The 12,854-nt window shown below is 36.1% G+C and overlaps 1 protein-coding gene across 3 annotated transcripts in view; it reads right to left on the reverse strand.

Annotated features, from left to right (window-relative positions):
• GPHN (gephyrin) overlaps positions 1-12,854 on the reverse strand; it is a 263,015-nt gene that overhangs the window by 44,829 nt on the left and 205,332 nt on the right. For 2 of the 3 annotated variants that reach the window (XM_042865243.1, XM_042865251.1), the window contains 2 exons: positions 6,422-6,491; positions 1,335-1,472 (listed from right to left, as the gene is read on the reverse strand). In XM_042865243.1, coding sequence (XP_042721177.1) covers positions 1,335-1,472; positions 6,422-6,491 — 208 coding nt within the window. Of the gene's footprint in view, positions 1-1,334; positions 1,473-6,421; positions 6,492-8,791; positions 8,855-12,854 lie in introns of all 3 variants that reach the window. The other variant, XM_042865257.1, reaches the window with a different exon arrangement.

Here is a 12,854-nt window from a genome sequence, read left to right on the forward strand (position 1 = left end):
CCTGTAAATGACTAACTCTTTTAATAAACAGTCCTAGTTTACTAAGCTCTTTATATTTCCTCTATACTTTTATTACAATGTTCAATACGCATCAATTAAGAAAATTCCTGGACTGCAAGTAATGGGTGCACATTCTTAAAAATTAATAAAGGTAGCAGACTTTATACTGCACATTACAACAAAAAAAGAACTGCTATGAGGAACAGTTTTACACTGCAGCACACCATTCCTTTCATCATTCTCAGTGCAAGTAGTCTTTAACAAGAAAATAAAAAAAGAAAGAAATAAGTATCCAAGTGATAGCAGGACTGAAACTGGAGGTATGTATGGCATTAAAACTTTGTATCTTACCTATATTCACAGACATCTTCCACACAAAATGCACGTCAACACTTGTCATCTAAAAGCTGCCTGAAGATCAGGCCCAGAATATGGACAACTACCCAAGAAAGTCTAATAGGTATGCCCAGGATACTAAACTGCATACCATTATGAAAGAGCAGTGTGTAATATGCATATTCTTTGTTGGTCCAGTTTTGGTGCTATTCTGAATGCAGTATATTCAGTATCTTCTCAGAGATATGCTCCCTGTTACCAAGTACGTACACTAAATCAGTCTGTCAATGTGAAAACATCTCAAAGGCTTATAACAGAATAAGGATTTGGTGAAGGACATGTAATCTTTGAACTTTCTAGACAGAAGAGGGAATATTCAAATTAGGAACCATCTGTACTGCTCTGCTACCTGGAGTCTACTGAGAACCTGAACATTTTCACTCTTCAGGCTTGTGGTGCCACTATCTTTTTGCTCATCACCTCACCTTTGGAAAAACAGGAAGAATCCCTGATGGTTTCCCAGTCCCTACAAACTTCACTCTTATTTGTATTTCAGCATTTAATCAATGTCAGACTAGAAAGGGGGTAAGTAAGACTCTTAGAGTGAAAGAACTCAGTGAATCATTGCAGTTCAATTTGAAGCCAGTTGGCATCTACAGAAATCCAGTGTTACATTCACTGCTGAAGCAAACTGTGGCTTCTTGGTTTTAGCTTTGTTGCATGTACCACAGATTATCAGAAAATTTATTCACAGATTTCATTACAGTTCAACTACAGATTCCTTCAGGAAGCCAGATTGAGATTAGTTCACATTCTCTTGACTTTGAAAGGAGAATTCTACTCCAATTATTGTCATTTCCTAAAGTCGTTTCTGCTGGAGAAGATCAGTCTCAGACCTCTCATAAAAACTAGTAGAAGGACAAACACTTAAGAAGATTGTAAAAATGGGAAATAACCATCATATTTCTCACATAAAAATCCAACTATGTGTAAAGTACCTCTGTAATTAATGATTTCTGTTCCAAGCACTGGGGTCATCTCCAGAACTGTGATGAAGGCTTTGTCCATAGATGTTAATGGGAACGGAGACATGCGGTGTCTTCTTGCTACCTTGGTAATGTCAACAGCACTGTGACCTGAAAAGAGAGCACTATGGTTATGCATGCCTCTATGCGCAGATGTAAACAGTGATGTTCATTTAAATCACTTTGCTGAAATACATCAAGCACTTTGGGGTAAATTAATTGAGTTACTTATCACACTTATGACAGATGCTAGGAAGGTACTGCATCAAAAGGCAGATTAAATACAAAAAGCAGTTAGCAGTGAAACCATTCACAAAAGTGTATATCTTTTCTTGTCATGAAATATACACCAGAAGTCTTGATAAGCATAAAAGGATCAGTTAATCAGAAACAGAAGTATTTCAAAAAGGATGCAGTATCTAACACGGTGGATGATAATCTGAAGCCAAATCTGTTCCACTTCTCAGGAAAAACCATTCACTCATTCCATTCTTCCTAGATTGTTTCCACAACCTTCTGATGGGCAGCTGCAATCTGACAGTCAGAATCAGACCTGCTGAGTTCCATTATATGTTCTTTTTCTCCATTTCCCATTCAAAATCTACAATAATGTCCTTGGAAAGAAATTTAATATACCATACCTTTGACTCTAATGGTCTACAGAAGATTCTGTATATCACAACTTGAACACAAATCACATTTCTTCCCCAACTATGACTAAACCCAGATAAAATAAGCAACAGTATCAGACATTAATGTGAAAATTAACAAAGAAAAGAGACATTAGCACGGCATATAAAGGCTGGAAATTTAAAGCGGTTGTTGATGCTGTTCCAGCATCTGTAAATAAGGATTTTTAATACTGTCTTTAAAACACTGGCAACTCACAAATCAATAAGGATTTTACTGATCATTACTACTAGTAGTACATGTATAATCATGCTCCACAAACACATATTAATACACTGTGCACAAACAAAACATAACAGTGGACCTTGTTCCTGTGAGTTTGCAGTGTAAGTTATGATGGGAGTCATAACAACAGACAGTGTTTCAAGTCAGTGGGCATCCTATCCATGGGCAAGATTTTGTAGTCATCAAAGTGACTGCAAGATAAGTGATGTTTAAATTCTGATGTGCATGAAGATAGAAGGATTGATCAATAGAAGTTTGCTTTCCCCAAATACAAGGAAGAAAATGTGAAAAAACTGTTTGAAAATGAAGCCGGCAGGGTTTGTGCTTTCTTAATGCTGAGAGAGAATAAACTCTCTCAGGAAGGGACAACAAGCTTTAAGGATTTTGAAACGAAGATGAGCAACAAAAGTGAAGGAACTACTGCACTAATGCACAAAGGAGTAAAAGATACAAGCCGAAAGATTAAGAAAATGATACTGTTAGAAATATCTTGAATGGATCTGCCTGTAACAAGAGGGTATTTGTGGGAGCCAAATGGGATGATCTAGAAATACAAATGAAGAACCTTGAGAATAACTTCAGATTGAGAGGGAAAGTCCTATCTCAAGATCTGTATAGAACGACGCTGCAAGAAATATGCACAGTCTGCAGGAAAATAGAGCAATATGAAGAGATGAAGCTCAGGTAATATCAGTGTGGAATGCTATGGGGGACCATGTTTGGCCCATAGTGACTGGTAAAACTTACGGGGTGATGGCTAGGAATCAATGTTAGAGACATGCAAAACAAGACAACTTTACAGAGTAGGGAGATTTGCACATACAGAGTGGCTGAATTTGTGTTTGATGGGTCACAGTGAGGTCTGAAGGTATAAGGAAAGGGGATCAAGGACACAGCTCTGTAGAACAGCAGAATAAATCTGGAGATTTCCAGAAAAAAAAGGTGATTCTACTCAAGTCTTATTGAAAGAGCCATTGGAATATTAAGAAAAGACCAGGAAACTGGCAGCTTAAAGACAACAAAACTGAATTATGGTGCTTTGACTATAAAGAGTATAATAGGGACTTTAACAAGAACTGCTTCAGAGAAGTACAAGATGTGGCAAGAATTCTACGTAAAAATGAATCTAAAGTATCATCAGCACGTGGCCACCTTCCCTATCCAGACAACAAGAACAACAAAAGGACATTAAAGCATCATGAGGTATTGTGCCTGGCTGTACGCAGAAGACATCCTCAGTAGAGTTTCTCACAGTAGTAAGGCCCGTCTGCAATTCTAATATACATTTTATACACTGATTATGGTTAATGATTGATTTCACTTGGCTTTACCAGCGATGTTCCTCAGCATGCTCATAAAATCTGAAAGTTGTCTGTCTGCCATTTTTCAGTCCAGTTGTATTCCTTAATTGACAATTTTTATCTCATGTATTTCTGTTCCAATTTTGATCATCCTTAATATCTTCCCAGTTTCTTCCGTCTCTACTCGCTTGCTTTTAACTCATTTCCATCCATTACTATCCTACTAGGCAGTAGCTAATTCGTAATTATTTCTAAAGCAAAATCAATGATTTTAAGATAGTATTAAGAAATTACAGAAAGCATAGTTAGTAATGACATGATTTTGCTCTGCAATAGCTTTCTACTTATCCCATTTTCTCCTGCCCATGCCTTCACATTCTGGAAAAAAACCCAGATGATTGTTCTAAGTGTAGTCTTCTATGAAACAACCGTGCAATCTTATATTTTGCTGAATCAGAAATGTTTGTCTACACAAAATTTTCAGCACTGACACATGCTTGTTCAAATCTGCTATGTGAGAGACTTCGTTAATTCATTTTTTGCCATTAACAAGGTAATGATCTTTCAGAGGAAGAAATGGAGACAAATAAAACTGCTGACTTAATTCCAGTCCCAGGAAAGATTCTGAAAGAAATTATTCAAACAATGTCTTTGTAAGTATTTAGAAGATAACGTGATGATAAAAGCAGGTGCTGTGAATTTGTCTAGCACAAACAATTTCTAACTCATTTAATTCCTTCCCTTAACATAGTAGTAGTCATATCAAGGAAGTGAGAAACAGTTGATCAAATATAATTTAATTATACTAAGATTTTTCACACTCATAAACCTAAGTTTCTTATCAAGCAAACTAGTGAGAAATTATGGAAATTATATTGTAAGAGGCAAGTGTAACTAGTGGAAAGGTGCATTCCAAGATTCAACAACAATTTTTGCATTCTTATGCCTGTATTTTGTTAGAAACCTCATAAAAATGAGGAAATTGAAAATAAAGCATTTCTGAAGCACAGAAAAAAAAAGTGCCCAAGCTCCCAGACCTTTCCCCACGTACATGTCACTGAAAAAAAATCTGCTTAGCAACAATGTGCTGCTACAAAAGCAATGCCTCCAATTTTATTATGTTGGCCCACATTGTCAGAGGCTGATGCTCACGATATGGCACTAGAGGTTGAACTTTCCCAACAACACTCCATTACGAATGTGGTGAAAATGCAGAGCTAATGCTGGTGACTACACTGAAAAAATAGTGCTCCATAGTGAAAACGTGCCGCAGTATGCTCTTTTGTATCTCTTGTAGTTTCCATGGAAATAAATCGGAGGCATCACTTTTGCAGAGACCTACGTACCTCCAAGAAGCACACTGGTTAAGTTTTTTAACTGGTTAACAGTAGGAACTGTCAGTAGCTACTCTAATAACACCAAAGCAAAAGAGAAAACAAACTCCTTCCCTGTTGTTCCTCTGTACTGCCATACAGGATTAAAAAACTTTTGTTTCACAAACAGTAAAATATGCATTATTTTACACTAGTTGCTACTACAGTACTTTTGATAGAGTACTTTTTTACAAATGGTGTATAAAAAATCCTCAAGTTTATTTTTAGAAAGAATTTTGTCTCCACGGAAGCACAATTCTCTTTAGAAACAATCCAGTCTTTCCAGTAAATATGTTTTTACATGTTTGTGTTCTACTGCTATCTCAAACTCACTGCTAACTACTCGAGAAAATAACAATTGTCCTTTTAAAGCCATCTTGAATGAATCCAGAGGTTTTGAATGTTTTGAATGTTGTTAAGCGTACAACATCAAATTTGGAGCTCTGTGTCTAATCCATGTCATTTGTTTAGACAAAGGTTGTGGTAAAATCCAGTTAGAAAGCTTCACAGCTTAAATATCCTATTTTCTGACAAGGAAACATTGTTTCAACAGTATCACCCAGTATTTATACAAGGGAAACAACAAAAGCACATACTCAGAAATAAACATCCCTTCAGTTTAGCATTTAAATGAATAACCTTAATAAACAAGAAAACAAAGATGCATGTGTAACTACTAATCCTTTACACAGTTTTTGTTCTAGAAACGAGTACTATATTTTAGTTTCAAGGCATCACGTAGATGACATTAAATAACTCCTTAGACCTTCCCAAGTATCTTTCATAAATATCAGATGACTACCTACAGTAAGCAGCATTTTATAAGACTAAATGACCCTCTAGCATTGAAGCAGCTAAGTCAACTGGTTGCATAATGCAGAAAATTCCTGACAGCTGTCTCTCCTACAACCAATTTCCTATGTACGTTGTTTTATATATATTTATGGTTGAATAAATTTTAAACTAGGAAAGAATCCCGTAAAACAGAAATTAAAGGCATTTAACAAATTAGACCTCAGGTCGTTTAGCACAAATCCGAATTCTTAACCTTTTTGTTATTTGATTGGGTTTTATGTACTCCAACTGAATTTCTGTACTGAATTTCACATTCAGGTATGAAAATAAAAACTGTGTATTTTCAGCTTGAGGTTTTTATCATCTTTGAGTGTTGCTTCTTTATGTCCTTGCACACACTTCCACACACAGCATCATTTACAACAATACATCATCACAAACAACGGGGACCTCAGTGTCATGAGAAAAGCAACATGAGAAGAAAAATTAAAAGGCCACTATCAATTAATATGTGAACACTATAAGCTATATACACTTTTGTTTTCCTTTTGGACTGAAATTCATTGCCTTAAGATATTAAATTTCATTCCAGCCTTATCCTCCTCACCTGACTATAATTTGCTGTCTTGTGGGTAGTGTTAGTTGCACAACACAGATACGAAGTTTCAGTACTTACTTGCTCGGAGGATGTTCTCCTTGCTGCTGCACCTAGACTGGACCTGCAGAGAGAGCACAGAGCCTATGAGCTACAGAAGTCAACAAGAATGCAAAATACAGAGAAAAAATGGGCAAGCTCCTGGGATCTAAGACAGAGGCTCTACATATTCTCAGCAGCATTTGTCCCTGCTCTACAAGAAATAAATGTATTTAAGCACAAGTGCACTAGCTGATGATCAGAATCTAATGTAGGCAATTTAAACTTTCCCTCCAAGAAAAACCCAAGGTGGCGTAAGGACAGATTAATAGAGCAAACTCAAAGAACACAGCGAATAAAATTATTTGTTAAGCTCCAGTTTTAAAAGAAGAATCCACATTTTTATGTACAATTGCCATTACAGTAATTCTGAATCTATGTCCTCTGTTTTATGATTAGACAAAAACTATTACTGCCTAGTGTTAAAATTCCATTATTGATAATGGACAGGTAATTTATAGAATTAAACTGATTCTGAAAATATTCAATAATCCTTCTTCAAATTGCACAGACAGCTCACAGTTGTAAAGACAGCTCCTGCCTGGAGCCAGATAAATTTACTTCGCTGTTTCTGTTCAGTTAAAAGAAATGTTACATTTAGTATGAATTTCACAGTGCAATTCTACTTTAAAACATCATAATGTGAGAATGACAACTGGTTTCTCAATAAATCCCCTCCCTGAATGCTTACTGCCACTGTGCTATTCCAGATAGGAATGACTGACTGCAGTGAAATTGGCGGATTCACGCTGGTCTTATATTCTATTAACACAGGATATTTAGAGCTCCATCTGGTTACCATACAGATTTTTAAAAATATGTTTTTGAAGAGTATCAGTCCTGTAAACACAACACAGTTTGAACTTTACTGAAATGTCAGCTCTTGTTAATTTTCAAGTTTGGAAAGATCCCACTCTATATACGAATACTGCGTGCAAGTTTTTAGACAGACTAATTTGAGCAGCAACCTGCCTTATGACAGGCCAGCTGACTGGGCTGTTGAGACCTGAACAAGGAGATCTTCTTATGGACAAACCCCTGGCTGCACACAGGCTAACACAAACTTCACAAACAAACCACTAAGAGTATGAACTGAATCCTTCTTGTTTTTACTTTAGTGACAGCTGCATTGCTAAATTTCTGGGAGGAATAATAAGCAAAACTAAGTACAAATAGTAAAAGAAGCGGAATAGCACAGGTGACACTTGAGGGTGCAATTTTCCTTGCCAAACTTTTATATTTGCTGAAAAATGAAGGAATGGATCCAGATTATTTTTAGACTACCGTTAGAATTTGTAGGTAAAGAAAACTTGTTTTGAATGTGAATATGTATGGTCTGACAGTTAATGAGGAATGATACACACTCAGCCCCTAAAAGACTGTCTTCATAAAGAAACAGCCATTTAAGGCTGAAAAGAGCTGTGCCCCATTTCTAAACCTCTTTCTTCTGTTCCACAGCAGCTTGCCCCAAATGTGTATTCACATAAAAAATCAGATTCTACAGCGCAACACAATCTATTTATTATAATGGAATAACTTATGGAAAGTAATGTTGCAACTTAGAGTGGATTATGGTGTCCTTTCCTGAAAAAAACTGTTGTCCAAAAAAAACCACAACAAATCAAAACCAAAACCTCCCTCCTTCCCACCAAAAATACTACACAAGAAAACTGCAAACAAAAAATCAATGATGCCCAAATTTGGCCCAGAGTTGTTTTATCAAATTTCAAAGGTATGAAATGATCTCTCATTGGAAGAAGTAAATATTTATCTGTAATTTACCAAAGGACAATTCTGGACCAAAAGGATGGTATTATGATCGGACAGAAAGCACAACAGAGAGAGGCACAGAGTGAGAGAGAGAAATAGAGAAGCAGGATGGGACGTGGCAAGCCAAAAGACAGTGTATGCCAAAGAAGACATAGGCCTATATGTGTAAGACTACTGTATAGAATGGAAGAGGCTCTCTTATTTCTCACTGCAAACCATATGAAAAGAGAAAATGAGGAATGTGCCTGCTGCAAAATAACCAAGCAATTCAGCAAACTGCGGAACAAAACTCAGTGAGATAACGTAGTCCTAAAGAAAAAAAGGCATAAAAACAAAAATACAAAACACAAACTTTGAAACGATCTACTAAAATAAACTAAGTAAAATATGTGATCCAAAGGACACAGATTAAAGCTACTAGAGAAGGAGGAAAAATGTTAGCAGACAAAGACAGTGCTAAAGAAGTAAAATGGAAGTCAAGAGAGAGTCTTCAACAAAGTGGAGGAACAGAAGGAGCCCAAACCCATAGCGCAAAGCAATGTTTGCGAATGGAAAACAGCTCCTTTGAGCAGTAATAGTTACTCTCGAGTTGTAGCCTCTATTCCTCCTGAGTTCATCTTTAAGCCCTTCCAACCTATAGTGGAGCTAGTGTATGGACAAAAACAAGAGATTTATAATGAACAGAGCAGCTGAGATTTGCAGATCAAATCTTCTAATATAAAATACGTGCTGACAAAGTTTTGCTCTTACAGTGTCCAAATGACAACGGTAACAACACACAGCTGGCTTCACACAGCTGCCTACAGGTCATTTTTTTAAATTCTGTGCACACAGAGGACTTCAGTGACAAATTTAAATTAACTTTTTGATTTCTTACAACCGACCTAAAGTTTGCATTTTATCACTCACCTGATGGGCAACTCATGCAGTATGAGAAATTATTTGCTTCCCACAAATTTTAAAAGCAGCTGTGGAAGAGGAATCCATGACAATAAAATAAAAGGCTTGACCAGCTAGACTTGGTTGTTTCCCAACCTATGCTCACAGCTGCAGAATACAAACCATGTTTTAACATAACTGACATCAAAATTGTTAAGTAATATTTGCTTGTTTAATATGAACTTCACATCGATATCCTAAATGCTATTTTAAAATAAAACTGCAGTACAATATGGTTTTGAATAAAATGCACAAGTTTTTTAACACACAGAGTTTTAGCTGTAATGGATCTTTGTATCAGTGGGGTTATATGCTTTAAGTGCCTTTTATAATACTCATTATTTGTTTTAATACTTCATCTGTGACATTTACAAAAGAAAACTATTATTTTCACACCATAACACACTGCACACAGTACCATGACTGAGTGGGGCAAGTGATCAGTAATACTGTTATCTACTGTAATTACTCTCATTGACAGGCAGTTACAGAAATAATATGCTGTGGCTGTCTCTCCTTACACAAGGAAACTGTAGCTTTATTGTTTATCCATTCTACCACCCCTCGGCTCACAGTGTAAGGTGGCAGAAGATACAACAGGCTGTCATTCAGCTCCATTCCCCTGCGTAGTTCAGGCAGAATGTAACAAAACCTAAAACAGTCAACTCACATTACTTTTTAACTTTTTTTTTTTTAAAAGCAAGTTGAAAATTGGATTTTATGTTCTTCAAGATATAATTTTATCATGCCAGAATGTAGAGTAAGCCTTCTCCCACAGGCTGAGGCATTAAATAGAACATGAAGAAAAGTACTCAAAACTAAATTAAGGGAATGGTAAAATAAAGAAACCTGCTGACAATTTCTATCAATCACAATTGGTCTGAAAAAGGAAATTAATGACTGCACTAAATTGGATTTATATAAGTCTATGTGGTATGCTTTACTGCAAACAAAAGTAAAAAAAAAAAAAGTTACAAGAAAAACAGAAAAAGACACAAAGAAAAGTTTACGCTACAAGTGAAAATCTCGAGCGAAAAATAATGAAAAACCAAAAAACAAAAAAATCCTTTAACACTTTACCATGATTATAAGGAACGGTGAGATAAATTACTTACCTTTTATAAGTCATAACAAGATTAGCACAGAGTTTTAAAGTCAGCTCTTCATTATGGGAGGTACAATTAGAAGCCGTTGGTTATAGTAAAACAGATTGCTACACAAAGATGAAGAGTTTCCAGCCCAATATGAAAAGCTAACTCTTACGTGAGTACATTTCAACTCAGTTGTACAACACGAAGAACAGTTCAGAACAATGACACCAAAACATGATTTATCACCAAAAAAAAGAGCCCATTTCTCAGTATACAGAGATTGTAGGAGGCTAACCCATGACCTTCATCGTTTATGGGAGAGCATACTGCTCTGCTTTTAAGAAAGCATGCAGAATGTGGAACCACCAGCAGAAACCCAAACATACACAGACACAGAGGACCAAGGTACAGGAAAGATAATGATTTTGCCAAGCTGTAATGAAGGAAGCAGAATATAAAAAGCACAGCGGCAGTTAACGCTTTAGAAGCTCTGTTCCTCTAACAGTCTCATAAATGCCAGACTCGTTTGAGAGGTGCTGCACACACCATAAGTGAGCTGGTGTATAACTCATGTAATCTCTATGTGAAACCTCAGTAGTAATATGAAGACACTTTACTCTGTGGGACGTGGCTGCTTTTTCTAAGTGCGATTTACCTAAGAGGTAGAACAAGTGACTGGCACTGAATAACCTTCAGTACAGAACACTACTGTTTCACATCAATGTTACTTAAAGTTTATATTACTAAACATTTAAGTGGCAAGAAATATCTTCTTGCCATACACGCTGCAGTGGCTAAATCCTCTATCCCCCTGATAACAGCAAATATTAATCATTAAGATATTTTTAAAAAGGAGAAGCACTGTTGGTGGTGATCTCCTCTCTAAAATTTAGACATGAACAATGTTGTAGTCCACAAGTGGAGTTACTCATTCAGTCACTTGGAAGATATAAGCAAAAAACTTTTGAAGGCAAAATCACTTCAGAAGCAGATTTTTGCTGCTTATTAAGTGTTATGCTTAGTGGCCTAGACAATAAAGAAAGTCACCTTCAAACCTGGAATATGCCTTCCTACCTCCAAATTCTTTTCTCTGAGTTTTTTTTCCTAGTCTCCCACCTTTTTACATAAAGATTTATTTGATTTTGATCCTTGTTCTGCAGTAGACTATAAGCATGTGACATTTTATGGTCAGATTAGTGCTCACGCTAACCACTTTTCAAACAGGACAGTGGAAGTGGATTGATGAACGCACCACAAAAACAAGAGGGTTGCATTGGTTCCTTTCACTGGAGCAGTAATAAAAGAGACATTATCCCATATTTGAAACAAAATAAGATCAAAATGCAAAAGACAGACTTCTGGGATGCAAATACAACAATGATTATACATTTTCCCTCACTTGGAACTGGCCTTGTTCTGAAGAAGCAAAATGAAAAGGTACTAAAAGAGGGTTCAAACAAAATCTTACACATCAATTAAAACTACAAGTGAGAAATCTCCCCAAATGATAGAAAAGAAAGAACTCTGATACCTACAGCAAAAAAGGAAACAAAATAGTAAACTGCTGGTCAAGAAAGCAAACGGGAAAGCAAACTTGCTACTGCAAACTGACAGCATAGACTTGATTAATAGCTGAAAATAAAAAGAGGCAAAGAAAAAAGAATATGTTATTTCTTCATAGTAGTTTTTATAATTTACATTTAGAATCACAGAATCATAGAATGGTTTGGGTTGGAAGGGACCTTTAAGATAATCTAGTTCATTTATATGAAGAAAAAAATAAGAGCTGGATTTTATGTTTTTAAGAGCACAAGACACCAAACGGATACGTTATATGAACAACACTGGAGACAGAAAGCAAGTTTTTTTTGCCATTTTAAGGACCGCTTAGGGCTCATTCAAATCATGCTGTTTCTGTTCAGAGAAGCAACAACAAGCAGTACACGCAAATCTGAAGAGAACATGCATCTTATATAAGCTAAGGCCCATTTTAAATCAAGACATAAAAACTAATGTCAAATACTTTGTGCCTAAGTTCTAATGTACATTCCTAAACTGTGCTAACAGAATCCAAGCGGGATGTGTAAGGCACAAAAAACTCCAGGAGCACAATACTTTGTTAAAACAAAAATCTTACTACTTGTATCACTGACTGATCTTTATTTGTTTGAAGGAAAATCCTGAGAAATACCCAAATGTCCTGGAAGTATTATGCAGTTTGAGAAGTAGATTGTGTAAATAAAGGCAGAGTGAACAAATTTTATTTCCAAAGAGATATAAGAGGAGGAGATTCCTGCTGCCCTTCACCCTTGCTACAGAAATGGGAATTATTTGTGTAGCATATTGAACATCATTAAAAGAATACGTGTTTTTATTGAAAAGAATTATGAAAACTTAACCAATGTGACAGAGACCCTCTGTATTTGCTCCCAATTTTTCTCCATCTTTTATACCCCATCTTTTCAGGGCAGTACTAGAAAAGGAAAAAACTTGGCAACCTGACAGCTCTATTTTCTCTGTCAGCTAAAAATGATACTAACTGCTTGGCTTGCACATGTACTTGCTACTAAAAACAATTCTTGTTTAAAAGCATTAGTATGAGACAAGGAGAAATT

The sequence above is a fragment of the Lagopus leucura genome, unplaced genomic scaffold (assembly GCF_019238085.1).
Source record: "Lagopus leucura isolate 7727_CA_CO unplaced genomic scaffold, USGS_WTPT01 Super-Scaffold_1, whole genome shotgun sequence".
Classification (NCBI taxonomy): Eukaryota; Metazoa; Chordata; class Aves; order Galliformes; family Phasianidae; genus Lagopus; species Lagopus leucura.